This window comes from Ipomoea triloba, chromosome 15 (assembly GCF_003576645.1).
Source record: "Ipomoea triloba cultivar NCNSP0323 chromosome 15, ASM357664v1".
Lineage (NCBI taxonomy): Eukaryota > Viridiplantae > Streptophyta > Magnoliopsida > Solanales > Convolvulaceae > Ipomoea > Ipomoea triloba.
In genome coordinates, this window is record NC_044930.1 from 805,568 (window position 1) to 832,018 (window position 26,451).

Here is a 26,451-nt window from a genome sequence, read left to right on the forward strand (position 1 = left end):
TTTTGTCAATAGTACATTCTATATTACTGGTCGACTGGTCGTTACGTTGCTAGCCAGCATTTGTGTCAATAGTACATTCTGAGCTAAATAAGGTTAGCTAACTATTGATGCTAGCCCATGTTTTAATAGTCTTATATAGTATATTCTACCTTATTGGTTACAAGATAAGGTAACTACCTGCTAGTCCATCTGTCACGTACTAGTTCATTCTATGTTACTAGTAACAGCTAGTCAGTACCTGTGTTAATAGTACATTTTAAGTTACTGAGCTACATGTTAATAGTACATTCTAAATTACTACTTGGTTGTGAATAGTTCTCACCTGTCAATAGTATAGCATTGGTAAACAAAATATACACTTAATTGTGAACTAATACTAACAATATGAGTTATTGGAGTATAGTAATATATATGGTATACATCAATTTTCTTGGCTGGCCAAACTCACCAAGAAAATAACAGATTGTAAAACTTTTTTCCGTTTTTCCTCGGGAATTGCCTAATACTGTAATAAAGCTAGTACTAGATGACACATGCATGGCATTTCTTTCCGTGTGGGACTATATACGTGTGTGCGCATATATATATATATATATATATATATATTTACTATATCATAGCAAAATAAAAGCAGAAAGATAAGATTTGTAGTTTCCTTCTTCATCGAGATGAAGGGACAAGTGGACAACGGATTGTTATGCCGTGGACCTCTACATTCACATACACTATATTGTATATTCACAATTTGTAAACTCCACATTCACACATTACATGATTATATGTTTAGTAACTATATTACCACTGTTATGCATTCACACATTCAAAACTCTATATTCACAGGTCCTATACTCCACATTCACAACTTAAGAACTCCACATTCACACATTACAGGGATACAAGTTGCTAGAACTTCTTAACTCTATTACAGATTCACACATGCATAACTCTACATTCACGATTTCTATACTACATATTAGCAATTTGAAACCTCCACATTCACACATTTCTGGGCAACTCTACATTCACGATTTCTATACTCTACATTCACACTTTGAAACCTCTACATTCACACATTTTTGGACAACTCTATATTCAGCAATATGTTTACTAATTAAAAAAAAAAAAGAAGACAAAAACGACATAGTTTTGGACCCATGTCCACCTTGGGTCCACAGCATAATTTGCCGTGGACAACCCATAACAGCTACAATTATCATTTCAGTCCACTAAAAATTAGGCAACTTAAAATTAAACCAAGATGAATGTATATGGAGAGTGATGGGCTGACACAACCCTATATATGGGCCGTGCTATACTACCCTAAATACAATTATAACATGTGGGCATAAGACAAAGTAACCCATCCCATGTGAATTACTTGCCTTGGGCCCTTGACCCAACTCCTATTACATAGAGGACAGTTAGCTATAACCTCACATATGGTCAACTCAATGGTGACACAATACAACCTTATATATAAAATGGTAAATGATACATGTACTCCTACGGTAAAACTTCCGTCATGTGTCTATGATTAGATTTATAGAAGAGAAAAATAATATTAATAAGAATATGACGCCTAAGTTGAGAGTAAAAAATGAAGTAAAAAATAAAAATAGGTGTATTATTACTCATATAAAATCGAGCTATGTAAACTTAAATACTGTACCACATAGGCCATGCATGCCTAGCTAGTAAAACGGGTAATTCATTTCTTTACAAACCACCACTTAGGGAGACAAGACAACAGGCAATTCAGTTGATTCTTGAATGATAAATTGTGAACAATTTTTTTTTTTTTTACAATACTACATGGTGATAATAAAAAAAAAAAAACATAATATTATAGGATGATATATATAAACTAGAGACGCTGCTTGAACGGAGTAATCTTGATAACTAAGCCAGGAAAAACATCATCGGGATCATGAATATGAGGATTCTCTTCAACGATGAAAGGATCTCCGCACTTATCGCTTATGGTATGCAGCGTTTCCCCTTCCCGCACCACGTAAATCTCGTCGCAACCCCCCGCCGCCGCGTGCGGCGGCGTTTCCACCATCATCTTGGCGGCGAACTCGCTCTCCGTCGACTCGCAGCAGCTCAGAACCAGCATGAGCGCCACCAACAAAGCGCAGTACCACGACAGCTTCTCCGCCAGGACATTCATGGACGACGACGTTGACATTATTACGTCTGACGATGAATTGAATTGAATTGAAGAACGCAGTTAGTTTAAGGTTGATTTATAGGGTGCGGAGAATTGAGGGTTTGGTTTTTTGAGGTTGTGTGAATTGTAGTTGAGGATTAGGAGAAGTTGGTTTTCAACGTATGATGTTGAATTGGAGTGGGGAGGGAGTAGTTGGTAACTGTTGATATAGACAAGAAAATGAATTGAAGTTGAACTAACCACCATGAGAGGGGGGGAGAGATGGTTCAACCGCTTTATTCCGCCATGACTGAGTACATGATGACTTGTGTTCAACATAAATGAACCTGGGCCTTTGATTTGATGAACCATCAAGAAAACATACACTTTAGGTTTGACTTTTTGTTTTTGTTTTTCTAGTACGTGGTTTAGGTTGCATTTTTTTCTAATGCTTCCTTAAAAGACTGATGTGAACAAATGATGGGTTTGATTGACTTTCTTCAAACAAAAATGAGTTACGTTTAGTCCCGCCACGAGGTGTCCTATCGACCTCTCTCGAGGAACAAGAATATACAGTCCCTCACCCTAATCAAATTTGTTATTTTTAATTAAACATTAAAGTAACTAATTAACTAGGTAGTGTCATGCCTGAAACATAAATAAGAAGAGAAAATTTAAAAGGGGTGTGTAGCATTACTCAATATATAAATAATACTATATTGAAAAATCTTATCTCGAATGATCTTAATTAAGCAAATGTTGGCATGTTGGTTATGATTAGGTCATGGGATTTGATGTGCAACTAAAAGTGATTAACAAGTTATTATCTAGCAATATACATTCTTTAACCATGATTTACCTAATTAATTAAGCTACATACCTCAAACTATTAATTGCCGTAAAAGAAGGTGATAGTTGTCCCGAAAGGGTGATCGAGTGGGTGGAGTATAGTTCTCGTACAAAAAGATTGCAATTTATCTCTCTTGTATAGTTTGAAATAACATAATTTATCTAATGTACGCTTTCATGATAATTCTTAAGCACGATATAATGGTTACTTTAGTACTTTCCTCGCTAAGGATGTCTATTGAGTTGCGTGAAAAATAAAAGGTTGTGCTGAATTTGTGATAAGGAAACCTAATAGCTTGCAAAAGTTTCAACCTTGTACCAACTTTCAATTTCCAATGAGTTAAGTTCACGGTTTAAATTTGACAAGTTTGGCCACCCCCAGACTTTCTACTCCATCGACAAGTGGCATTATTTGAAATGGTCAATGCCTTTCCTCTTCATTCGCTACTCGGGAGCCACACAACACATAATTGGAAGTTAGAGGGCTCATACTATCTGCCTAACCCTTCGCTCCGAGAGATTATTGATTGAAAAACGCTTTTTAAACCACCCCGTTCATCTAAAAGAGAAGGAAATGAGCCTATGTATTGCCATGACCCCTACAAATTTAGCCCTATCGACACTCGGGAGCCACTCCCCCAACAGTCCTGTCACCACACTGTAAAACAAGAGCTCATGTGCAACCTTTTATTTTAGTGTTACGGCGGTAAAACGTAACTTAGTCGCGTGGGGCCAGAAGGAAAAAAAGTCAACCAAAATATGACACTTGAAGGACCCAACACATACGATCCTATTCTATTCGAGTCTGAGTTTACTCCTTACACTTCGAACAACCATCCATAGCATCACAAAGAGGACCCCTTCCAAGGTTCAAAAAAGAATACAGGACATAGGAGGGTTGGTCTTTCTCAACATGTGGTAGCTTGTGAGATATTACACAAAAACAAAATTTTCTCCGTACATATCCTTAAATAGTGACTGCAGATTTTTCTCGTCATTCAATAAAAAAAAATAAAAGATTTTAACACATCAACTAAAATAGAATTTGAAAGCGATGAGAAATAAATACTCCATAATTATTTTGTAAAATTGCATCTTATGTGGACACGAGTTTTATTGTATTTTCAGTTTTTTCACAAATAAGATGTGTGAACAAGTAACGTAATTACTTGCCCACTACAACAACATACAACATTTTTGTTCACAATTGCAGAAATACAGACACTGAGGACTATAAAGAGTACAATAATTTTACACTATTGGACAACACTTTACAGAGTTAAACCCCAAGTCAGAAAATGCATCGTTCAAATTATGGTTTCATTAACATGTTCTTGACATAACTCAGAACTTCATCCACATTAACTGTCCATGCAACCGAAACCGGAGAGTAGCCTGTCCACGGGTTGCTCGTATTCCATCTGCATTTTGCAAGAAACGGTTACAGTTGTGTGAATTGGAGGACGGGTTCCATTTCAACTGAAAGGCTAAGCTGATAGTAAGACTACACATTTATGTTTTATATGATGAATGAATACGTACCCTTTTAGCCCTTGATCCATTAGCGTATGCCCCGTGCAGATGCCCTGCGTTTCAACACGCACGACCCCTTTCCTGAACGTGAAGAGATCAGGTCGGACTAATGCCACGAAACTGACAGGGTCGTGCAGGAAAATTCCTGGGGAGAGAGTGACAGAGACGACAATTAACAACTCGATACATAATATAATGCAGTCTGGGAAGAAGATTAATTACCATAGACGCCATCAGACTTCACGTGCCAATCCCGGTAAAATTTGCAGGTGTCGCATATGAATTGCGCGTGCCTGCCATTGGATTGCCTCAGTTCATCAAGATCAGCATCTGAAACCACGGGGCGCTTAAAATGAGCAAAGGAAGTGTGTATCTATAAAGAACAAAGATTATAGAAACCTTAAAACGAGCAAGCACCTGTCATTTTAACTTGCGTTGTAATGTCAATGCCAACGACATCAATATTTGCGCCTGAGGTGAACACGACATCCGCAGCTTCCGGGTCCCCATAGATCTGATGTCGAGAGAATAATAAGTTCATGGAAAGTAAAATGCAGAAGATCAGAAACGAAGGAATAGGATTACGCACATTGGCTTCAGCAGCGGGATTAACATTTCCCAAGGCAAAAAACGCACCGCCAAGGATTACTATCCTCTTCACCTTGCTTGCAAACGATGAGTCCTTCTTAACTGCCTAAACAAAGAAACGAGCAATGATTTATTCGGTTCAAACGTGACAAACGAACTAGATAGTGTAGAACATATAGTTTGACTGTAATTAGATCCTACTAACCAGAGCCAAATTTGTAAGCGGTCCCAATGCAAGTATAGACACTTCACCAGGAAACTCCGAAACTTTATCAACCAAAAAATCAGATGCTGATTTCTCGCTTTTTTTGGATTTTGGAGGCGGTAAGCTTAAGTTACCCAAACCATCTGCACCGTGAACAAAATCTGCAATGCGTGGCTTTCCCCTCTGTTGAACAACGAAATAGCCAGGTCACATCATGCTGACAAAAATTATTACTCATAAAAAGTAAAAACTCAAAAAGGTTAATGAATTTAAAGTTTTTAATAATAATAATGGACAAATAAATGGTTTTGCCATCAATATTAGGTAACGTTTAGGTATCTACCTACTGCAATAACAAAGAACTTGCAATATGTGAGTGATGAATAAAGCAGGTCAACCAATAAAGATAAGCTTAAATCAAATTTTTGCCGCTATTTAATTTGCAACACTAATAGGTGTTAAGAACAGTCCAACCACTTTTCGTACTCAGTCAATGCAAATTGTTAAAAGGCAATTGTTGAGACAAAAGGCGGGCATACATTGTTGATGGGGTATAAGAAACAATACAATCATTACAGAAAGAAATTATGTCATGGAATGATTCTTTCTCACATATAATATAACATGACCTCGTGAGGTTTTTGAAGAGACAACATCTGGAAAATGAATAGATTCGAGGGAAGAATTATTGTGTTAACTTCATCCTATTCGGTAAAATGCATCATAATGATAAAAGTATTACCTTTAGTGCCTCGGGGCTACCCTCTGCCACAGGAACATCTGGACGTCCAGCAATCTCACACTATCCTTTTGCACGATTAAACAGTTTTTGATCACGAACATGATTCAAACAAAATTTAATACGGAGTAAAAATAACAACTTATGGTTACTGCTATTTACAGGTACAGGAATATTTACCAGAAGTAATGCATTCCTCGTCGCATTTTTTGTAGTAACATTGCCAAATATCGTTGTCAATCCTAGTATCTCCAAATGTGGTGTCTGAAACGCCATCAGTATTGCCACAGTATCATCTAGATACCAACCAAGAAAACAAAAGGCTCAATTGCATCCCACATTTGACAAATGAAAACCACCTAAAACTCGAAACTCTCTAATCTGTTCATTAGCTTATAAACATACTCTTTACCCCTTTACCACTGAGAATCAGGTAGATATTTCATGATTTATCCTGCTTAGTGGATTGTAAAGTTACCATTACCATGTAGAAAATACTTAATAACTCTTCCAAATGCATAGAACTAGAAATGACTTAAATCTGTTAGTATATGTAAACCTCAGTAATTCACAAAGATCTTCATCAGTAAAATTGAGTACTTATGTCTATCCTTTTTTTCCCTTTTTAACCCATTTTCCTCCTTGTCAAATGCCAAGATTCTGGGAAAAATTCCACCTTTGACTAAGTCTGGCAAGAATATCATAGGATCAAATACAGCATAAAACAATACAGAGAAGAACCAAAGGAATATCAATATATCATATTCCTTATGTACTATGTTGATTTGATGAAATAAAGTTTCCATCTTTCTAGTAGTTCAATAAAACTAAGCCCACCCCACCAGCTAACCCCCCATCCCTAAAATTAATTAATTGATTAATTAAAAAAAAAAAAAAAAAAGTGAACACTGCAAAGTAGCAGGAGATTCTTCCTAAGTATAAATGACTGCTATAATGACCCATTAACAAAAAGGGCAAAAGGATTCACCGATTCCTGGGTCAGTGTCGATGATGATCTTCTCAGGATTCTTCCCAGCAGACGAATAAACCTCAGCCACGCCGGCCGGTAAATCTCCGTCGGAAATCGGCATCACTGTTTCTCGAAGCTTAACTGATTACAGAAAGCAGTATCTGATACAATGGGGGGAAAAGGTAGAATCTTTGGTTCCTCAAAAAGACAGATTTTTGCAGCAAATCGAAGTGCGAGTGTATCATATGCACGATATATCCCAAGCTAATTGAAAAGACAGAGTTTAATATATATATATATATATAATGAATTGAAGTGCTTTTTCTCCCCCACCCACTCCACCCAGCCACCCAATAACTTTTCTGTTATAGTTGAGTATACGTCTGCAACGCCTCCATGTTTGCGTATATTTATTGAATATAGTGAGATTTTCAATTCTGCAGTGCTCATACTTCAGAGAATGATATATTCTTTTCCTCCTAAAAAAATCATTTTTTATTTTTCTTTGAAAGATTCATTTGTAATTTTTCTTTCAAAGATTCATTTTTAATTTTTAATCCCCAACTTTTTATTTACTAATATACACTAACTCTTTAAAAATTTTGTAATTTTAACTCTTAACACAATTATTAAACTCAAAATTTTTTATTTACTGAAAAAGATGTGCAAACTAATTGTCCGCTAACCAAATAATATTGCTAATTGCGCCAACAATTGAGAAAACAACTCGAGAAAATATTAATTTTTTTAATTTTAAAGTTCTAAGTTTGATTGTCCATAAGAGATACTTATTGATTTGCTTGGTTTGAGTTTGTTAGTTATGGGTAACCTAAATTTGTTTACTTTTTTGTGTTTCTTTTCTGTCATGAAGTAAAGTTTGCGTAATCTACACTTTCGGTGGATGCGATTTCATCGTTACCCAAAAAGAATTGTATTGTTGTTGATGTAGAGCTTTATAATTTATTATTCCGTATTTCTCTTGTCTTGTAACATAAATACTAAAAAGTACACGTTGGTGAGAAAAGGTTGTAAGGCAAAAAAAATCAGCAAACATACAAATCAGTACATATCTTTTTGGTCGTTCGATCAACTCTTGTTGCATGTGAGACAAACATAAATTAACGTTTTTTAGTTCAACTTGCATGTCATGTCAGAAAAGCATTAACTTAGAAGATTAGAATATGCCACTGACAACTCAGAAACATATGTTGATTGCTTTTATTAGCAATTTTTAGCTGTCAAAACTCAAAAACAGATAGTGCTTATCCATGGACCATGGCAGATCCGGTGGAGATGTTGATTGAAAACAAGATCTAAAGGCATAGAAAATCCATAAAGCCATCAATTGTATGTAAAAACAGCAAGTACAGAGAGTTCAGAGTATTGGTTTTTGACTATTTCTATGTACTTGCCTCAACTGGGAAGAGTTTGGCAATAGGAAAGTTCAGTGCTTTTTTCCGTTTTTCCTGCCCATATTCGGGTATTGCGCCTCCGGGTCATTGTGCAGCCTTCACTTTGTTATTCACCGCGGGGATGATGATGATGATGATGATGATGATGATGTTGTTGTTACGCTAAAGTTGTGGACAGAAAAGATTTCGACACCCTCAAGTTGCGCTGGATGAGAGAGTACATACACTATGCATATAAGATAGAAGATCAAGAAACAATAAACAGGAGCTAAGGCCTTGTGGTCTAGTGGTACCAAGTTGCACTCCCATATGAGATGTTGTGAGTTCAAGCCTCAGTAGAGGTGATATTGACTCTTATGAACAGATACTCTATTGTAACAGAGTCAGCATACCTGGTGACTGGTGTAATGGTAAGCTTGGCACAACCAGTGTTCCAAAACAATGGTGTTAGAGCTTTAGGTTTTTGTATTAGGGGGACTCATAATATTGGCAGGTGCTTTTCCCATATGGCTCTTCAAGTTTCCACCTTGTCCAGCCCCGCTCTTTGAATTCGACGCCTCTGCAGTGGCGACAGATTTCTTGATCTGCCACAGAACGAACGTATGATATCAACAGGTGTTCATACTAGATTTAGTCGGAGTTTAGTTTTCAAACTTACAACAGCAAGCCGCTCTCGGTGAATGTCAGTTGTGAACTGGGGAACACGAGGTGAAGCGTTAGAAAAAGACACAAGACACTGTTTTTGCCTATGAATCGAAATTATGTACACTTGATAGGAAGAGATGTTCGTACTGGTTTCTTGTAGGTCCTAATTTCATCCCCGCTAAACCCCGGAAGAGATATGTTCCAGTTCCTTTCTGAACCAAAGCATCCACTAAACATTAAGCACTGCCAATGTACATAGAACCACTTACACAACTTCCGAGTTCCAATTACTGACCAACGTTTATAAGGATGTCCTTCGATTCTAGCACAGAGGATTTTCGGTGTTTTGCCAATGAGCAACCAAAGGTTGTAATCTGTTCCAACAGATGTGATGGGAAGGGAAACACATAAACTAGTCAGTAGCTATGAGCAGGCAAAAGAAAAACTATGTATGTTAATTTCGAGTAAAGCTCAAATTATGGGCTATTATAATTCTTGGGAAAAAAATTTATATCTTACAGATTCCACAAAGTCCTCAGCAATATCTAAAAGGATATCCTCAACGTCAGGATCCAATTTCTCTGAGGGATCAATCTGTCAGTGGAATATTTAGTCAAATAGATGGGCATAAACTGATGGAGGAGTACCAAAAAAACACATTAAAGTACAAGCCAAATTTAAGGTGATATATGCCCTCAAACACAAGAGTAATTTGAAAAGTGGGTAAAGAAATATGGTGTGAATTACTCACCTGAGTCACGAGCTCCTGGATGCTTCTTTTGCTCAGAATCCTATTACAAGGCTCCTCAGTCTCCACAGCAGCAGTTCTAAAAAGTGATCCGGCCTGAACAGAACCAGGTTGCAGCGTTGCAAGAGACGGGGGCCTTTGAATTCCCAATCCTTGACCCCTTGCAATTGGTGGTTGATTGGGGAAAGACTGTTGATTCCTTGATGGTTGAACTTGCTGTGCCAAGTTCTCAGGAGCGGGAACTGAACTTGAAGGCTGTGACTGTTGGGCAGAAGATGTATGCTGTGGCTGCGGAGAGGTAGGCATGGTATGGTGATGCTGTGGAGGAATATGAGAGCGTTGCTGCAATAATTGTGGGCTCATCTGAGGCCTCAGCGAGGGGGGTGGCAACGGAGGCTTCCCTTGTGCAGCCGAAGATAACCAAGGCTGATTCTGCGACTGTGGACTCTGAGAAGTAGCAGGAGAAATTGGAGATCCCACTGATTGAACTCTCAGCATGCCATGTCCTTGAAAATTCTGAAAGGAGAAAGACGAAGAAAATATAGCTTCAATAAGTTTGAAAACTATCCTTCTTTTGGGGTGACATAGGAAACACGCAGCCCCTACTACAGGTGCGCACTGGGTAAACCCCGCCTTGTGACCCTAGCCAGCAAAAATTCACAAGGAGACAAACTAGTCTAGATTGTCTATAGCTGACTGGCTAAAACCAAGAAGGCCAATAGGCCGCTCTGTGCTGAGAGTTGAACTTGTAACCTTGTGGTTACCAAATCAACTGTTTGAAAACTATCCTTGCTACTATAGCTGATGATCTGTTGCTTATTCTTTATTGCCTCCTACACTGGACAGATGGTGTTTCAATATCATCATCCTCCTTGAGAGCAAAAGTCTCAACTTCATGATCAGTAACACCATGCATACATTAAATCAAGTTTATCATCACCCAAAGTTCTTAGAACCACTAAGGCACTACCAATGAAAGATTAATAGTATTGTATGCATCAAACAACCACTAAACCTAAGCTAAGCAGTTATATTTAAACCAAATCATCAGAGCAATAGACTTCAAGGGCAAATAACAACAGAAAATGCTCACTTGTGAACCAGGAGACTGAGTGACAGCCTGTGCTCTAAGAGATGAGGTAATTGATCTCAATGGATGTTGAGGAACCCCAGCTGCCCTCATTGCTGAACTGGAACCAATGGCACCCATAATTCCCACTCCTTGCATTCCTTGTATTGGCTGTCTCACCTGTACATTGGAAACAACATTCATGCAATGCATCACAAGAAGCAACTCTCTCTCTCTCTTGCAATCCTAAACAACAACATTCATGCAATGCATCACAAGAAGCAACTCTATCTCTCTCTCTCTCTATTGTAATCCTAAACATTTTATGTTAATTCCAACCAAGTTGGTCAGGCTTTAGACTTGGTAACGACAAGTTATAAGTTTGACTCCCAACGAGTAGCCTATTAGCCTTCTTGATTTGAGCTAGTCAGCTATGATAGCCTTCTTGATTTGAACCAATGCATCTTTACTGATTTACCTCCTTATATTCTTTTACTTGCTAAGGTGACAAGGTGAATTTACCCGTGCACACCTTCAGATAATGACTGTGGGCCCCAACATAAAGAATTTATGTAAAACTTCACAAAAACACAAATTAAATGGAATAGAAACTACTGAAACTAGCAATTATATAACCAAGGGAGGATGAAATTTGGATCTTTGTATGAAAAATCAAATCTATTTTTATCACATTGGAGGGATATAATGAATAAGACCTGGGATGAGCTTGAAGTAGGCACAGAATCAGGCACATTGCGCCCCAATCCACCGAATTGTTGGCCAAAGGAAGGCGGAGCCAAAGACGAAAACGAGGCGGGCGGGGGAGGAGGCCCGGGCCCGACGTGATGGGCCGGGACACCAATCGCCATTCCGCCCCGAGGCGGCGGCGGCATAGACGAAGGAGCGGCGGAGGCGGAGGCGGAGGCAGAGTGAGGCCCCGGAGGAGGCGGCGGAGGAGGCAATGAGAAGTGCTGGAATGGCGATGGCTGCTGCCATGGCCGAGAAAACGACGTCGCTGGCTGCGATGCCGGCCTTGATTGGGAGATATTGAGAGCGGGGTTTAGGTTTGGATTGGGAGAACGCACGGTATCCGTCGCCGCAGGAGGAGGGAGTGAAAGCGAGGACGGCGCAGCGGAGGAGGATGTAAGAGGCGGCGCCGTCGGCAACGCAGCTGATTGTAGCGGCGGTAGCTGCTGTTGCGGCGGAAGTTGTTGCTCATTTGGCGGCGCCTGTGGCGGCGGCGGTGGTTGCTCCATCGACAAACAGACTCCGAGGTCTAACCGTCAAATGGAACACATATTTTTTGCGGGAATAAAGTGTACCACAGGTACATAGATAATTAACCAAAAAAAATAAAAATAAAAAAAATATATTTTTGCAAAATATAAAAAAAAAATTTGCATTATTATAAATTTATAATTATAATTAATTAAAAATAATAAATTTACACACGGGGGTTGATCATTGAATTTAAAAAGTTACCAGAGATAGAAAAAATTGGCTAACCAACATGGTTGACGTGGTGGTTCAGCATTTTATCCCTTAAGCATGATGTTGGGGGTTCAATCCTCACTCATGTGATTGGAGCAAACAAGTTGGTTATAATCCATAGCAAGGAGGGATAAACACACAAGCAGTAGGGGGCCGGTTTTGCTCATACGCCATCTGTTGATTAGGCAACTAGCACACATCTCGACATATCCAAATTCATGCGAAGCTTAATCTCATAACCCTAACATTTTTTGGAATAAAATTATAAAATTATTTCTTTTTAAAAATCAATCACATATGACTATACGAGTGATAAATTGCATTAGAAAATTTTTATATGAAAAATTCAATTAAAAATATATTAATAAAAACAAAAATCATTGACTCCTCACTCTTTTAGTCCTTTATAATGTTTGGGAGAAATTATTTTATGACTTTGGCGTATTGTGATCGATAACCATATCATTGCAAGGACATGAATGACCAAATGGTCGGTCCAATTGTCCAAAGAAAAGCACGAATTGTTGCTAAAACCATAGCTGTACTGCACCGCCAAGGTTGATTTTACTTGTGTTTGTTGCCCCTTTCGAATTGAAGACCTTTTCCAATAAATCTTATTCTAAATTGGAATTAATATTTTCTTAAGTTTTTTTTTTCGTATTATTAAAATTCAAAAGGAATCTTTTCATTTTTTCCATTAATTATTAGTACAAAGTACTTGTTTCACCAACCTTAGTGTTGGGTTTTGACACCTAAGTATGTCTCGAATGTTAGTCAAATTGGTGTTATTCGAGGTTAGGAATCCTTCATATTATAATTTCATATCCATTCCTTTGCATTATATATAATTGTCTACTAGTTAATCATTTGGCATTAGAAAAGTGTCCACATCCATTTAATCACTTCAAATAAATTTCAAAAATAAAATTAACTCTGATGTGTCATGTATGATTTGCAAGCTATATATTATGTATGAGAAAAGTTTATATATTTAGTAGCATACTATTAAGTAGTAGCTACGCATTTTTAAGTAGTAGCTACGCATTTTTAAGTAGTATATACTGTGTGTGTATCGACTTATTCTGCCAACAGTGGACACCGGTGAATAAGTATGGCATTGTTATGCACACTAGTGTACAAACATATTTGGGGGCTTGCTGTTCAGTCTCCGATATATATACCTCTTCCATCGGTCTCCATGGGTATAGTGGTGAGCACTTTGGGGCTCAATTTTTTGTTTTTTAATGATCTATGATGCCATAAATAACAAATCATGTCAAATGATGCAAAAATGCAAAATTAATTCATGAATATTTCCTTAATTGTAGATTAGCAACCAAAATATATAGATGGTGTCATAAACTCAATAATACAGCTCATCATACATGTAATTGTAGAGGACAATAATCACAATTAGTGTTTGCTCTAATTAAGGTATATGCATGCATTTAACTTCTATGTAATCGGTTCGGATCAAGAATTCCCATTTATATTGGGTATATATAATCCTATCTCCACCTCATCACAATTAATATTTGATGAATTATATTACATATACTTTCATTTTTATTCTATTTTTTAAAAATTATTTCTCATTAACTCGACATACTTTAATTATTGAGTTGAAGTTCGCAATTTTTTTTCCTTTGTTTTATTTATTTTCCAATAAAATTAAGACATGTGTCAAAAATTTTACTACTTAGAAGTCTAGCTATTATTTTTCATATTTGATAGCTGCTACTATGTCTATAGGTTCTTGCCTTAGACATTTTTTTTAGTACTATTGACTCTGTTAAAATGCAGTATCTATTTATAACTACTTTCTCAACCTACTGAAGCATAAAGATTCAATATCGCCTCAACAGAGGCTCGAACCCACTCCCTCTCCATATGTTTGAACAATCTACCTATTCCCCAAAGTATTTGTATATACTTGGGGCCATACCCCATAGGTTTCCCAAAATGCTAATAAAGGATTGTAATTCAATCACTAGCGCTCCACCGCTCTTGCCTTTAGAGATTTAGTGAAAGAGATAAATCGCTAAATATGCATGAACGATCTACGTATTCCCCAATGTGCTTGTATACTGGTGCCAATGACCACAAGTTCCACCGTGCTTGTACATTAATGCCAACAATAAGACCAATTCCATACCTCTCTTCTCCCAACAATTTCATACATCTCTTTGGTATCTTGTGACTGTTAACAAAGTTAAACTATTAACTTTTATTTAATTGATCCACTAGTTGAGTTGTATACTTGTGCCCGCAATCCATAAGTTTTCCAAAATGCTAATAAGGGATTGTACCTCAATCACTAGTTACCTATGGAGATCTAGCGAAATAGGTAAATCGCTAGATATTTTTGATAGTCTACATATTCCCTAAAGTGCTTGTATGTCACTACTCATGATCCACGGGTTTCTCAAAGTACTTAAACACTAGTATCTACAATAATGTCAATTCCATACAATACCTTAGTATTCTACGATTGCCAAAAAAGCTAAACTATTAGGGTGCGTTTACTAACTGGAAATTTTCTCTAATTTTCTGGAAATTTTGAAAACTGGAGAACAGAAAACAGAAAACATGTTTACTATCACAGTTTTCTATTTTGAAAACAGGAAATAATTTTTCAGTTTTCTAGAAAACTGAAACACTATAAAAAACTGTTTTCTAAATGAAAAACAACATCAACTATTATCTATTAGACTATATGTCATTATAACCACATTCTCACCATTATCTACTTACATATTTATTCATTACTATGATTACATTTATTATCATCTTCTTTTACTTATCATTATCTTCTATCATTTATATTTACATTATTTATTTAAACATAACTTATTTGATTATGCTTAAAATTATACATCATTCACATTATCTAAATTAAAAATTGAAATCTATACCACGCTTTATATTTTGATTGAACTCAATTGATTATTGGTTTTGGTCCAGATATCAGATATCGAAATTTCACACATATATTACTATATTAAAATTGAAAATAAAAATTATATATTACATACATGTCATTAAAATGAATATATCCAAACATATTTTAAATATTAGCTCAAAAAATATTAATGTTATCTAAACTAAAATTTTTGTGAACTTAATAGGTTATTGGTTCAAATATATTTTTATTTATATTATATACATATATAAATTTGGTCCGGATATCAAATGTATTTTTTTTTTTTTACATATATTGGCCTTCAAAGTAAAATATATATTTACTATTTAAACCAAATGTATCTTAAAATATTTTAAATATAAGGTCTAAAAATAACTCGAAATTAAACTTATTGTTAATTTTATAACGTTAATTTGAAAAAATAAATTTGAAAAATAAGTGTTAGTAAACAAGTTTTCTAAACAGAAAACAGAGAATGAAAACTGAAAAATTGAAAAACAGAAAACAAAAAACAGTTTTCTGTTAGTAAACAGACCCTTAACTTTTTGAATTGATCAATTAGCTGAGTTGTTTCACGAGACTGCTAATCGCAAATAATAATTTATCAAAAGGTGTTCAAATCAATTCAAGTTAAAGAAAATTAAATCACTTAAATAATATTCAAGAGCGATTCTCAGATAAAATCCGACTCAAATTCAGCTAGATTATTTTTAATGTGCTTCCCATTCACAATTAGACTCTTATTATTTTTTTTTTGTTTTTAAAATTCTTGGCTTCCCATTCACAAATTTTTTAATGGGAAATGGCTAATCATGATATCTTTGGCAAATCCAGACTGTGATATTTGTTTGAATTATTATCAAAAAAAAATTGTGTGATTAAATTGCTTCTCAATATTAAAATGGCGTTGGTTTATTTTGTCTTCTTCCTCATTTCAACACCTTTTGAGATTCTTTGTTTAACCCACTCCCCTCCATGACTCTCTCTTCTTAAATTCACCCATTTCCCTTTCTTCCCCAGCTTTCTTTTCCCCTTTTCATCATCATCCAATTCCCTCTTTTTCTTTACTCAATTCCCCATGGCGGAGAAGCACGGCTACCAATCGCCGGAGGGCCACCGCCTTTGCGCCAACAATTGCGGCTTTTTCGGCAGCCCGGCGACGCAGAATTACTGCTCCAAATGCTACCGGGAAATCTGCCCCAAGGCTCCGGCGGATTCCGTGTTCGCCGCGCCGCCGCCGCCGTCTGCGTCGCCGGAGAATTTGAAGGGGAGGGCGGCCGCGCCGCCGCCTGCGGCGGCGGCGGCGGTGGTGCCGGAGGCGAAGAATCGGTGCTCGGCTTGCCGGAAAAAGGTTGGATTGACGGGATTCCGGTGCCGGTGTGGGGTCACCTTCTGTGGGGTCCACCGGTACCCCGAGATTCACGGATGTTCGTTCGATTTTAAGGCCTTGGGAAGAGAAGCCATCGCCAAGGCCAACCCTCTGGTCAAGGCGGAGAAGCTGGAGAAGATATGATCTCGGCCGTCGATCCGTCGAATCCGACGGCCGCCTTCTCGCCGGAAAATGGGTTGACGATGATAATATTTTATAATTGTCTAAGGAGAGAGAGAGGGGGAGAGGAAAAAAAAATCAAAAAAAAAAAAAAAAAAAGAGAATCGTGGGATATCACGTCAGCCATACGTGATTGTCGACATGTATATTCATCTTTTTCATTTTCTATTTTTCTTTTCTCGTTAATAATTGTTATGCAATTACTACTTGATTGGTGATGTGTTTATGATAAATCTTAATCAATTAGTTGTAATTGTAACAACAATTAATTGAATTAATATAAAAATAAAAAATTCTGACTTGCCAATTCTACTAGGTACAATCAACAAAAGTTTACGGAACTAATTCTTACGCTAATTTGATAATTCCGCATTACGATCACTTCCAGTCGGAGTTGCATGTTTTTGAATGACATTTAACCATTGTTGACTATCGGTTACGTCGTGTGTTTGAAGGACGTTTAACCATTATTGACTTTCAGTTACATCAGTACGACTTGATCGCTATTTTTATAATTATTTTGTTGTTTTGTTTTGTTTTGTTTTTTTCTATTAATTGTATTAAAATGATTTAATTTTGCATTTGATGAATTAAAATAAAAGTTTCAATGAATAAATAATGTACTCCTAATGAAGGACTAACAACTAATGGACGAAAATTGTCTAAATGGGAATCAAGGAAAGGATAAGTTCAATCCATTTGGTGAAAGATGACAAACAACGGCGGTAGGAGGATGAAAGCGACGGTCTTGATTTGCTGTCTTCTATGTATTTGAGTTGGATAATATATATACTATAAATATAAATATAAATTGTGAAATTTGTTATTTCTTTTACAATTTGAGTCATAGTATGACTAGGTAAAAGTTTCATATTTTTATTTAAATATTGTTTACTTGTTTTATTCACTTATTTTAATATATAATAATATGATGTTACATGATTTAACTTTGTTGGATTTTTCTCATGTAAATGTCAAACAAGTTCCAAAATGGTGGTCAAAGATAATTAATATTGATAGTTGTATCGGACTAGGCCAATCATAAAAAATAGAGAATTCGGAATAAACTAATGAATGGTAATAACATATAAATGTTAACAAATAGTTTAATATAATGGGTAATGAAAGATCGCTTATATTATGGGTATAAAAACATAAATGAACATGCAAATTACTTGGCCCTAGGTATGAGCTCAAGTGGCTAATTACTCTGATTGTCTTAAGGATAACAAGTAATGATAGAGAGCAAGAGGGGAAAGTTGGTCTGAGGGATGTTGATGATGATGTTTAAAATGAAATGAGAGTCTAAGACTCCTTATTTATAGTACTCCAAAAATTCAGAATAATGAGAAAATAAATGGAATTGAAGTATGAAATGTTGTGAACTATACATGTATCCCAATTACTATCTCATCACGGTTTGCAATTTTAGTCACTACAGTTGTCATTGTCGCTCGCCAGCTACCAGTAGCGGCCAACTGCATCCTTGACCAGGGTAGGGACGCTGACCAGATGCCAAGGATGGGGTGGCACCCCTAGTCTACCAATTCACTTCATGAAATCTTAGATCATTATCTTTTTATTATTTGCTAATTAAGTAACTCCAAACCATATTTCATCTAGCCCACAACAGTTGTCATTGTCGTTCACTAGCTACCAGTAGCAGCCAACTACATCCTTGGCTAGGGTAGGGATGCAGATCAGATGCTGGGGGTGGGGTGGCACCCCTAGTCTACCAATTCACTCCATAAAATTTTAAGATCATATCTTCTCATTATTTGCTAATTAAGAAATTCCAAACCATATTTCATCTAGCTCACAACAGTTGTCATTGTCGCTCGCCAGCTACCAGTAGCGGCCAACTGCATCCTTGACTAGGGTAGGGACGTGGATCAGATGTCGAGGTGGGGTAGCACCCCTAGTCTACTAATTCACCCCATGAAATCTTAGATCATATCTTCTCATTATTTGCTAATTAAGTAACTCCAAATCATATTTCATCTAGCCCACAACAGTTGTCATTGTCGCTCACCAGCTACCAGTAGCGACCAACTACATCCTTGACTAGGGTATGGACGCAAATCAGATGCCGGGGTGGGGTGGCACCCCTAGTCTACCAATTCACTCCTTGAAATCTTAGATCATACCTTCTCATTATTTGCTAAGTAACTCCAAACCATATTTAATCTAGCCCACATTCAAATGACTAACAATTTTTTGTGTGGACCATGAATACGAGGTATAATTTAAATATACTAAAAGTACATTATTTGTATACTAAATATACATTATTTGATAATGTACAAAATATTGTACTTTCAGTACTCAAATAATGTACTTTTCATAAATACAAGGTACATTTTTATTATATTAAAAATATATTATTTAATAGTATACAAAATAATGTACTTTCATATTTAAATAATGTATTTTATACATATACATAAATAATTAATGTACTTTTTTATGTGTGAGACTATAGTCCATAAAATAGGGTAAATTATTGCATTGACCATGGTCCACACAGCTGTGTGGACCAAAAATAAAAGGTACATTATTTTTGTACTGTAGGTACATTATTTGACAGTATATATCAAATAATGTACCTTCAGTACAAAAATAATGTACCCTAAAATAATGTACTTACAATATAAGAATAATGTACCTTCAATACAAAAATAATGTACTTTTTATTTTTGGTCCACACAGCTTTGTGGACCATGGTCCATGCAATAATGATTGATAAAATAGTGACTCCAACCAACTAACCAAAACTTGTTGGCCCAATTTCCCAACCCTACCTACTGTCATGAGCCTGACTCAAGCCCCATCATATATAATGGACCATAAAATTAATTTTACAGTATTAATTAAAAGAACGTTAGATTCATTGAAATTTATTTTAATTAATTTCACTTTAAGTCGTCAACTATTCTAATGTTACTATATTTAGTTACGTCTTTTAATTTTGCTCCATCATATCTTTTTTTTTCTTTTTTTTTTTTTGAAAATAAAGAAGCTAATTCATTAATCATAGGCTGAAACGTTTACAATAAAGATCGATAGAATGATCAAACATTCCTTACAGTCAGACATAGAAACAACTTCCCTAGCATAGAAAACTTGATTCGCGGACTGTTTCACAAATTTGAAGCTGAATTCTTTGAACGAACTTAAAGCTTCTTTAATGATTTGGTCAAACGTACCCAAGACTGACACTGGTTGAATAGTCTTGCACACCACCTGAGTATCTATTTCCATTCTTCTATCCATTGACAATATCTCCATCGGGCTGAACTGCATATCATAGTTCATAGGAGTCTCTTTTTCATTGTCATGTTTGTCACCCAGGATGAGATTCACGTACGCTATGACTAGTTTTATCGTTTCACACATTATGAAAAAAGAACTCGCCAAGTAAACGAGAGGAAGAAACTCGTCAAAACAACGAGAGGAAAAACACAAAAACTTCAAACAAAATTAAACCAATAAAACAAAGCAAAGGGAAACAACAGTGCGAAAATAAGAGAGTAACGACCGGTAGCGGTGGAGATGGAGGAGAAAACAGTGAATGCAAAAAAGACAATGAAGATGGACGCTACCTGGGGTGGAGATGACAGCAAGGGAAGACGATCGGACGCCGCCTCCGATCCGCTTGCTTCACGGAGGCAGCGGCCGTGAAGAAAACCTGAGAAGAGAGAACTTGAATAGGGTTTTCGTTGTCTTACCCTAGGTCTTAGCAAGATTAAACTCGCTCCATCATATCTATGACTTCTATTTTCTTATTAATTAGAATTGGTCCCCATTTATATTTATTGTATTGGAACCATATTTATTTTTGCATTTTTGTGAATTGAGTTTCATGATGTTGAGTAAAGTGTATCTTATATAGATGAACTATAAAACAAGATGTGATTTGTTAATGAATTGCTTTTTGTTTTCCTACATAATACTAGCGCATCTTTTGCATTAAAACTATTTTGATATTGTTTATAATAGTGTTCTAACTTTTATCATATCAATATTAGTATATATATTGATGACTAATTGTAGCAAAAAATGAAGTAAATAATGTAATGAGATAAACTTAAAAGACTATGATTAAATATCAAATCCGATTCTTAAGTAATTGAGCAGGATTCAAGATTAAAACTTTTGCTTTTTGATCGTGATTGCAAGTCGTAAATCTAGTTGCACCCTTGTTAAAGTGAATAATTTAAGATTCATCACTCGACCACCCCTATAGACAAATTATCATTTTATTTATTGACTATTCAATATAATGAGCTTCTCAACTTTGTAATTTGAAATTAGTATGTTACGTTGTTGTATAATATTATAGAATATTTTTCCTACATCGATTTCAAATAATGGTAGAAGCTAGTAAGTCCAAAAACATAAATGCACAAATTTACGTACAAATAATGTTGAATATGATGCTAAAGAAACCGTACCCGCAATGCCAAAACTATGTTATGATATCCTATTAATAAAAATAATTAAAAAAAATTGACAATTTTCTAAGAATGAGCTTTACTATATACGTAGTAGTATTACTAAAAGTTAATTTTACAATCAAGAATTTTAAATATAGAAATTCTTTTCAACTAGGTAAATCTTTAAAATTAGCAGATATGGATAAAGATTAAAGAACAATTATTAACACCTGCAATATATTACCTTTTGCTGATAAGGAAATTGTAGCGCTTATATGATAATATGCATTAGATAAAAATATATTCTCGTATGAGTCACACATCGATAAGACTATCTCACATACCTTAATTTGTGAGATACGTCAAATTTAGAATAGTTGCTTGTTAATAAGACAGAAATCATAATATTTAATCCAATGGGGTAGCTCAAGTGGCAAGTGAGCTCTTTTTGTGGAGAGGAATTTCGGGATAACCCGGGTTAAATTCCCACAAGTGACGATTCCCCCTGGGCCAGCTCCCGTGCCTCCCGGAGCGAACATGGGTGGACCCCGGACCGTTAAATGGACGGAGAGAAAGACCCTGTAAATTTACCAAAAAACACAAGAAATCATAATACTTATTATAGAAAATTTGAAACAAATATTGTTTTTTAGTGTAGCCCATGATATAGAGTAACTAATTTTTCGTTGAATTGTAGGCACTCTATTGGATGGGACAACTGGCATAAAGATTTAACGCTGCTCTATACTCAAAGTCAATAATCAAACTTAACCGTTGATGTTTGACGGTTTGGTTAAGAATGAATAAGTCTCGTTCACTCAACTACACCAAAGATTGAAATAAATAAGCTATTACTTATAATAAATATTGCAATATTTATATGTGAATTTTAGATACTATTTATGACAAAATGATTGTTACTAATGATTTATAATACTTATAAATAAAATTCTACGTAGTAATATTTAATTTACACCAGACCCGTTTCAAAGATAAATTATCCCAAATTAATTACACAAAATAAATAAACCATACTTAGAAAGTATATTCCATTAACTGTACATTTTATTATACAATAAATAATTGTGGTATTTAACGATTTAAAGAACAAGAATATTCCCTTCCTCGCTCTTATAAATACACTAGCGAACACAATCCTTCTGAATTTCAAGCCAAAACCTCAGATCGATCCCGACAAGGCACGCGAATCTCGCTCGATCTCTCGGAGTCTCCATGGCCGCCGCAGGTTTGAACCGGCCGGCGGTGCTTGCCTTTGCCACCGCCGTCATCCTCATCGGCGGCTTCCATTTCGCCGTTGCTTACGAGCGGCCGCCGGCGAAGGGGTCCATTTTCGTACCGCTGTCGGAAGATCAAGACTCCTCATCTCCACAACAAGTAAGTGTTAATTCATTCTTTTTTTTTTTTTTTCAAAAGACTGAATCCCATCCCCAATTTTTAGTTCAACAGAACATTTGAAAGAATGTAAATCATAATAATTCAGCGAGTTCTTTCAGTTTGAGAGGTTACTTTCACAAAGTAACAGATGAATTTAGATTCTGATTTTATTTCTTAAAATTTATTTCAGTGACCAACTGAACTGTCATACGGGAATAGAGTTTAGACAGACCCTAATATGTGATTATTAACGTTAATTATGGTAATTAATGATTATTTCCAAACAAATCACGGGTTGCGGTTTATCGGCGCGTCGTTTAATGTAAAAGCGAGTTTACGCAACTTTGGTTCTGTAATCTTTAGTGAATTTCTATGTTGGATAAACCGACGTCGTAACAACTGTACTGTTATAGTTGACATACATGCATATATAATTATTATTATACAAACTTTTAAAACTACATTGGTTTCATCGACAAATTTCTTGTAACGCTTTGTAAGACGGTAGGCGAGTTGGCATCCACATGCGATGTATTGCCGTGTATTCTGTACATACACACACACACACGTTTATATGCATTTATAGCCCATGCCTGAAGTTGACCTAGAAGATTGTTTTATAATTTCTACTAATATTTTTATTATTAATCTAATTTCTAGTTTTGGCTATATAGTACTTTAAGATGAGTATGTTTCACGAAAATTAAACCAACCTCAAATAGTCAAATCTTATAGATGCATTATTAGTTAGCTTATCAAATGTTTACGATACCCTGTCATGCTATTTAATTATGGTGTTTGATTTTTATTCTCAATTTCTATGTCTTCTTTAATGACCAAGAATATCAGCTTAAGATGTGTATCAAATAAACTTGTCTTTTGACCTTAATGAACAAAAACCAAACTGATTTAAAGTAATCACTATGTATTTCTTGACAATATTATTTAAGGTTAGAACAGACAATAATGGTCCAGTTAAGTTAATTAGTCAGCTGATTTGGTAAATACAAAATTTTAAGTTCAATTTTTTATGTTAATGTTGGGTAGAGATCAGTAAGGAAATATAAGGAAATAAAGGTGTATCTTCTATATTAGCTAAAGTTTTTGAGTGTATGTAGTGACAAATATTTGATCTAACAGAAACCAATTTATTAGTCTTTTTAATTTGAAAACTGTTTTTACCTGGTTGTGATCATTTACTGGCATTCTAGATTCGAATTACAATTGTTATCAATATTTAAGGAAAACAAATTGATGAAATGTGTTGTGCACTTACAGGTGCATATATCAATGGTGGGCAATGACAAAATGAGGATATCATGGATTACGGAAGATTCAGGCACGCCGGCAACGGTAGATTACGGCACATCGCCGGGAAATTACCAGTTTTCTGCAGATGGGACAACCACGCAGTATACCTACCTGCTATACAAGTCCGACGAAATTCACGACGTCGTCATCGGCCCGCTGAATTCAAACACCGTCTACTACTACCGTTGCGGCGGCTCCGGTGGTTCAGCCCCCGAATATAGCTTCAAAACTCCTCCATCTGGGTTCCCTATCAAATTCGCCATCGTAGGTACATAACAATATTTGTGTGTTTGTGTCTATATATATAAACCACTACTCCTATGATAATATTTACAATAACTAACTGATTGTACATCTGGAAACATTCTTAAAATGAATAGTCAAGTAATGGTTGAAGCCTACAACTATACGATGACGGTGCCTAATTTGGGTGTCGACAAGGCCTAAGTTGGGCATGCCTTGGCCTAAATGAGTGACAATGGTGCCTACAATGGGCACAATAGTGTGCTCCTATGGGTGATGACAGTGCCTATGATGGGCACAATATTGTGTTATGCCTTGACCTAAATGGACGCGAATGTGTCTACTATGGACACGGAGATGTGCTATGTCTTGACCGAAATGGGAACCACGATGCGCATCGAATCTTTGAACGCATGTTGCGTCCGAAGCCATCAGGTCGAAGGCATGTCTGCCTGGGCATCACGCATTGCGTCGCCCCCTACTTGATCCAGCCTTGGTCGAGCGGAGAGCGGATGTTGGCCTCCCGTCCCCCAACTTGAGGGCGTCGCCCCCCTACTTGACCCGGCCTTGGTCGAGCGCGGGCCTCTCGTCCCCCAACTTGGAGGCAGCGGACCTAAATGCGAGTCCCTGGCGAGTGGTGGTTGTACCTAGTGTGCATATCATCGTATTATGCTCCGTCGTATGCGGACAAATGACCCATTATTATAATTATTATGAATACCACTGATTCTATTACATTTATCTACACTTTTTCAACTTGTTGAAACACACAAAGAGTCAATATCACATGCACTAAGCTCGACCTCATGACCTTCAATTTCATTTGGGAGATTCAGTACATGCCACCCGACCAAAACATCATTATTTTTTAAATACAAAGCCAAACATTCTCAAATATACATATGAAATTAGTTCTCACATTCTCATGACATAGTAGTTTTCATTTCATCCCAATCTCATATTTATCCTATAGGAAACAATTTTTGAGATTGTTTTGTTGGTGAAAAGGTGATCTAGGACAAACGGATTGGACCAAAACAACCCTAGAACACATCGGAAAATCAAACTACGACATGTTACTGCTGCCGGGGGACTTATCCTACGCCGACAGATACCAACCACTATGGGACTCATACGGCCGGCTAGTGGAACCGGAAGCGCGGCGGCGGCCGTGGATGGTGACGCAGGGCAACCACGAGGTCGAATCTATCCCGTTGCTCCACTCTAACCGCTTCACAGCCTACAACGCGAGATGGCAAATGCCGTACGAGGAGAGCGGATCAGACTCCAACTTGTTTTACTCCTTCGATGTCGCCGGAGTTCATGTCGTGATGTTGGGATCCTACGCCGATTTCGAGGCCGGAACGGATCAGTTCCGGTGGCTTATGGCGGACTTGGGGAAAGTTGAGAGAGCGAAGACGCCGTGGGTGATCGTGCTCGTGCACGCGCCTTGGTACAACTCTAACACTGCTCATCAGGGAGAGTATGAAGGCGATGGCATGAAGGCGGCCATGGAAGAGTTGATCTTTGAAGCTAAAACGGATATCGTGTTCGCCGGCCATGTTCATGCCTATGAGCGGTTCACTCGAGTTTATAAAGAAGAAGCTAATGATAGTGGCCCATTGTATATCACAATTGGGGATGGGGGCAATCGTGAAGGCCTTGCCACCAAGTAAGTCTCTTTCATTTTTTTCTTTTAAGTATATATGAGAAAGCTATTACTCCCGCCTAAGTTGTTAATAGTTGATTGTTAGTTTCAAATTTCAAACGTGTACATTATTAAGATAGATCTGTTGTTATTTACTTCTGATGGATATATTATACATCCGGGCGCCGACCTGAGCTTTGGATTAAGAGTGACATTGAGGGGCTCGGGGCACATGTTTGGACCACGGCCCAAGGCACATGCCTGGGCCAAGACTGAGCCCATCCTGGGGGGCTTGGCCAAGGCCTTTGGATGCTCCGTGAGGCCTGAGCCCAGACGGGGTGCTCGGTCGGGTACCCGGGGGCTCAGTTAGGGTGCTGGGGGTGCTAGGTCGATAGGATTCTCCAAGGTTAAGTGTTCAAGTATATATCTCAAGGTAGGTTTATCTCCTCCACCAAAACTTTAGGCTAGATAGGATTTTTGGAGCTGAGACCCAATAAGGGAGACCAAAAATTGTATTGACCACAACAAGATGGGGGGGGGGGGGGGGA

At 36.9% G+C, this 26,451-nt stretch overlaps 5 protein-coding genes across 8 annotated transcripts in view; 2 read left to right on the forward strand and 3 right to left on the reverse strand.

Moving 5' to 3' along the window:
- Window positions 1-1,461: 1,461 nt before the first annotated feature.
- Window positions 1,462-2,475, reverse strand: LOC116007425. Its single transcript, XM_031248093.1, has one exon. It carries the CDS (start codon window positions 2,186-2,188, stop codon window positions 1,865-1,867), a length of 324 nt encoding a protein of 107 aa, XP_031103953.1. The 5' UTR covers window positions 2,189-2,475; the 3' UTR covers window positions 1,462-1,864.
- Window positions 2,476-4,055: 1,580 nt separating this feature from the next.
- On the reverse strand, window positions 4,056-7,369 carry LOC116006649 (probable uridine nucleosidase 1). Of its 2 annotated transcripts, XM_031247104.1 has the most exons (9): window positions 7,052-7,363; window positions 6,244-6,359; window positions 6,067-6,126; window positions 5,325-5,507; window positions 5,121-5,225; window positions 4,949-5,045; window positions 4,754-4,861; window positions 4,541-4,676; window positions 4,056-4,419 (listed from the first exon to the last, which is right to left on the reverse strand). In XM_031247104.1, exons 1-9 carry the CDS (start codon window positions 7,152-7,154, stop codon window positions 4,311-4,313), a joined length of 1,017 nt encoding a protein of 338 aa, XP_031102964.1. In that variant the 5' UTR covers window positions 7,155-7,363; the 3' UTR covers window positions 4,056-4,310. The 2 variants fall into 2 exon arrangements, with proteins under 2 accessions (XP_031102964.1, XP_031102963.1); XM_031247103.1 differs by having other exon boundaries at window positions 4,949-5,225; window positions 7,052-7,369.
- An 846-nt stretch (window positions 7,370-8,215) lies between these two features.
- On the reverse strand, window positions 8,216-12,189 carry LOC116006648 (transcription initiation factor TFIID subunit 12-like). 3 transcript variants are annotated; one of them, XR_004095170.1, is made up of 9 exons: window positions 11,624-12,189; window positions 10,932-11,087; window positions 9,842-10,354; window positions 9,610-9,684; window positions 9,386-9,464; window positions 9,238-9,302; window positions 9,104-9,139; window positions 8,838-9,029; window positions 8,216-8,650 (listed from the first exon to the last, which is right to left on the reverse strand). XR_004095170.1 is itself a non-coding variant. In XM_031247102.1 (8 exons), the coding sequence occupies exons 1-8, from the start codon at window positions 12,161-12,163 to the stop codon at window positions 8,901-8,903; spliced, it is 1,593 nt and encodes a 530-aa protein (XP_031102962.1). In that variant the 5' UTR covers window positions 12,164-12,189; the 3' UTR covers window positions 8,216-8,900. The 3 variants fall into 3 exon arrangements, 1 of the variants encoding a protein (XP_031102962.1); XR_004095171.1 differs by having other exon boundaries at window positions 8,216-8,671; XM_031247102.1 differs by having other exon boundaries at window positions 8,216-9,029.
- Window positions 12,190-16,244: 4,055 nt separating this feature from the next.
- On the forward strand, window positions 16,245-17,177 carry LOC116006270 (zinc finger A20 and AN1 domain-containing stress-associated protein 4-like). The gene has a single exon (XM_031246575.1). It carries the CDS (start codon window positions 16,400-16,402, stop codon window positions 16,832-16,834), a length of 435 nt encoding a protein of 144 aa, XP_031102435.1. The 5' UTR covers window positions 16,245-16,399; the 3' UTR covers window positions 16,835-17,177.
- Window positions 17,178-22,466: 5,289 nt separating this feature from the next.
- Window positions 22,467-26,451, forward strand: part of LOC116006351 (probable purple acid phosphatase 20) — a 5,592-nt gene continuing 1,607 nt past the window's right edge. The window contains exons 1-3 of the mRNA XM_031246685.1: window positions 22,467-22,701; window positions 23,980-24,280; window positions 25,264-25,927. Coding sequence (XP_031102545.1) covers window positions 22,540-22,701; window positions 23,980-24,280; window positions 25,264-25,927 — 1,127 coding nt within the window. The 5' untranslated portion in view covers window positions 22,467-22,539. The remainder of the gene's footprint in view (window positions 22,702-23,979; window positions 24,281-25,263; window positions 25,928-26,451) is intronic.

Excerpts from the sequence above, each read along its gene's own strand:
- LOC116007425 (XM_031248093.1), bottom strand. The coding sequence starts at position 2,188 with ATGTCAACGTCGTCGTCCATGAATGTCCTGGCGGAGAAGCTGTCGTGG.
- LOC116006649 (XM_031247103.1), bottom strand. The coding sequence starts at position 7,154 with ATGCCGATTTCCGACGGAGATTTACCGGCCGGCGTGGCTGAGGTTTAT. Across the intron at positions 6,127-6,243 it reads CGAGGAATGCATTACTTCTG|TGTGAGATTGCTGGACGTCC; the intron begins GTAAATATTCCT and ends GCAAAAGGATAG. Across the intron at positions 5,226-5,324 it reads CGCTTACAAATTTGGCTCTG|GCAGTTAAGAAGGACTCATC; the intron begins GTTAGTAGGATC and ends TTCTTTGTTTAG.
- LOC116006648 (XM_031247102.1), bottom strand. The coding sequence starts at position 12,163 with ATGGAGCAACCACCGCCGCCGCCACAGGCGCCGCCAAATGAGCAACAA. Across the intron at positions 10,355-10,931 it reads CTCAGTCTCCTGGTTCACAA|AATTTTCAAGGACATGGCAT; the intron begins GTGAGCATTTTC and ends TTCTCCTTTCAG. Across the intron at positions 9,030-9,103 it reads ACCGAGAGCGGCTTGCTGTT|ATCAAGAAATCTGTCGCCAC; the intron begins GTAAGTTTGAAA and ends GTTCTGTGGCAG.
- LOC116006270 (XM_031246575.1), top strand. The coding sequence starts at position 16,400 with ATGGCGGAGAAGCACGGCTACCAATCGCCGGAGGGCCACCGCCTTTGC.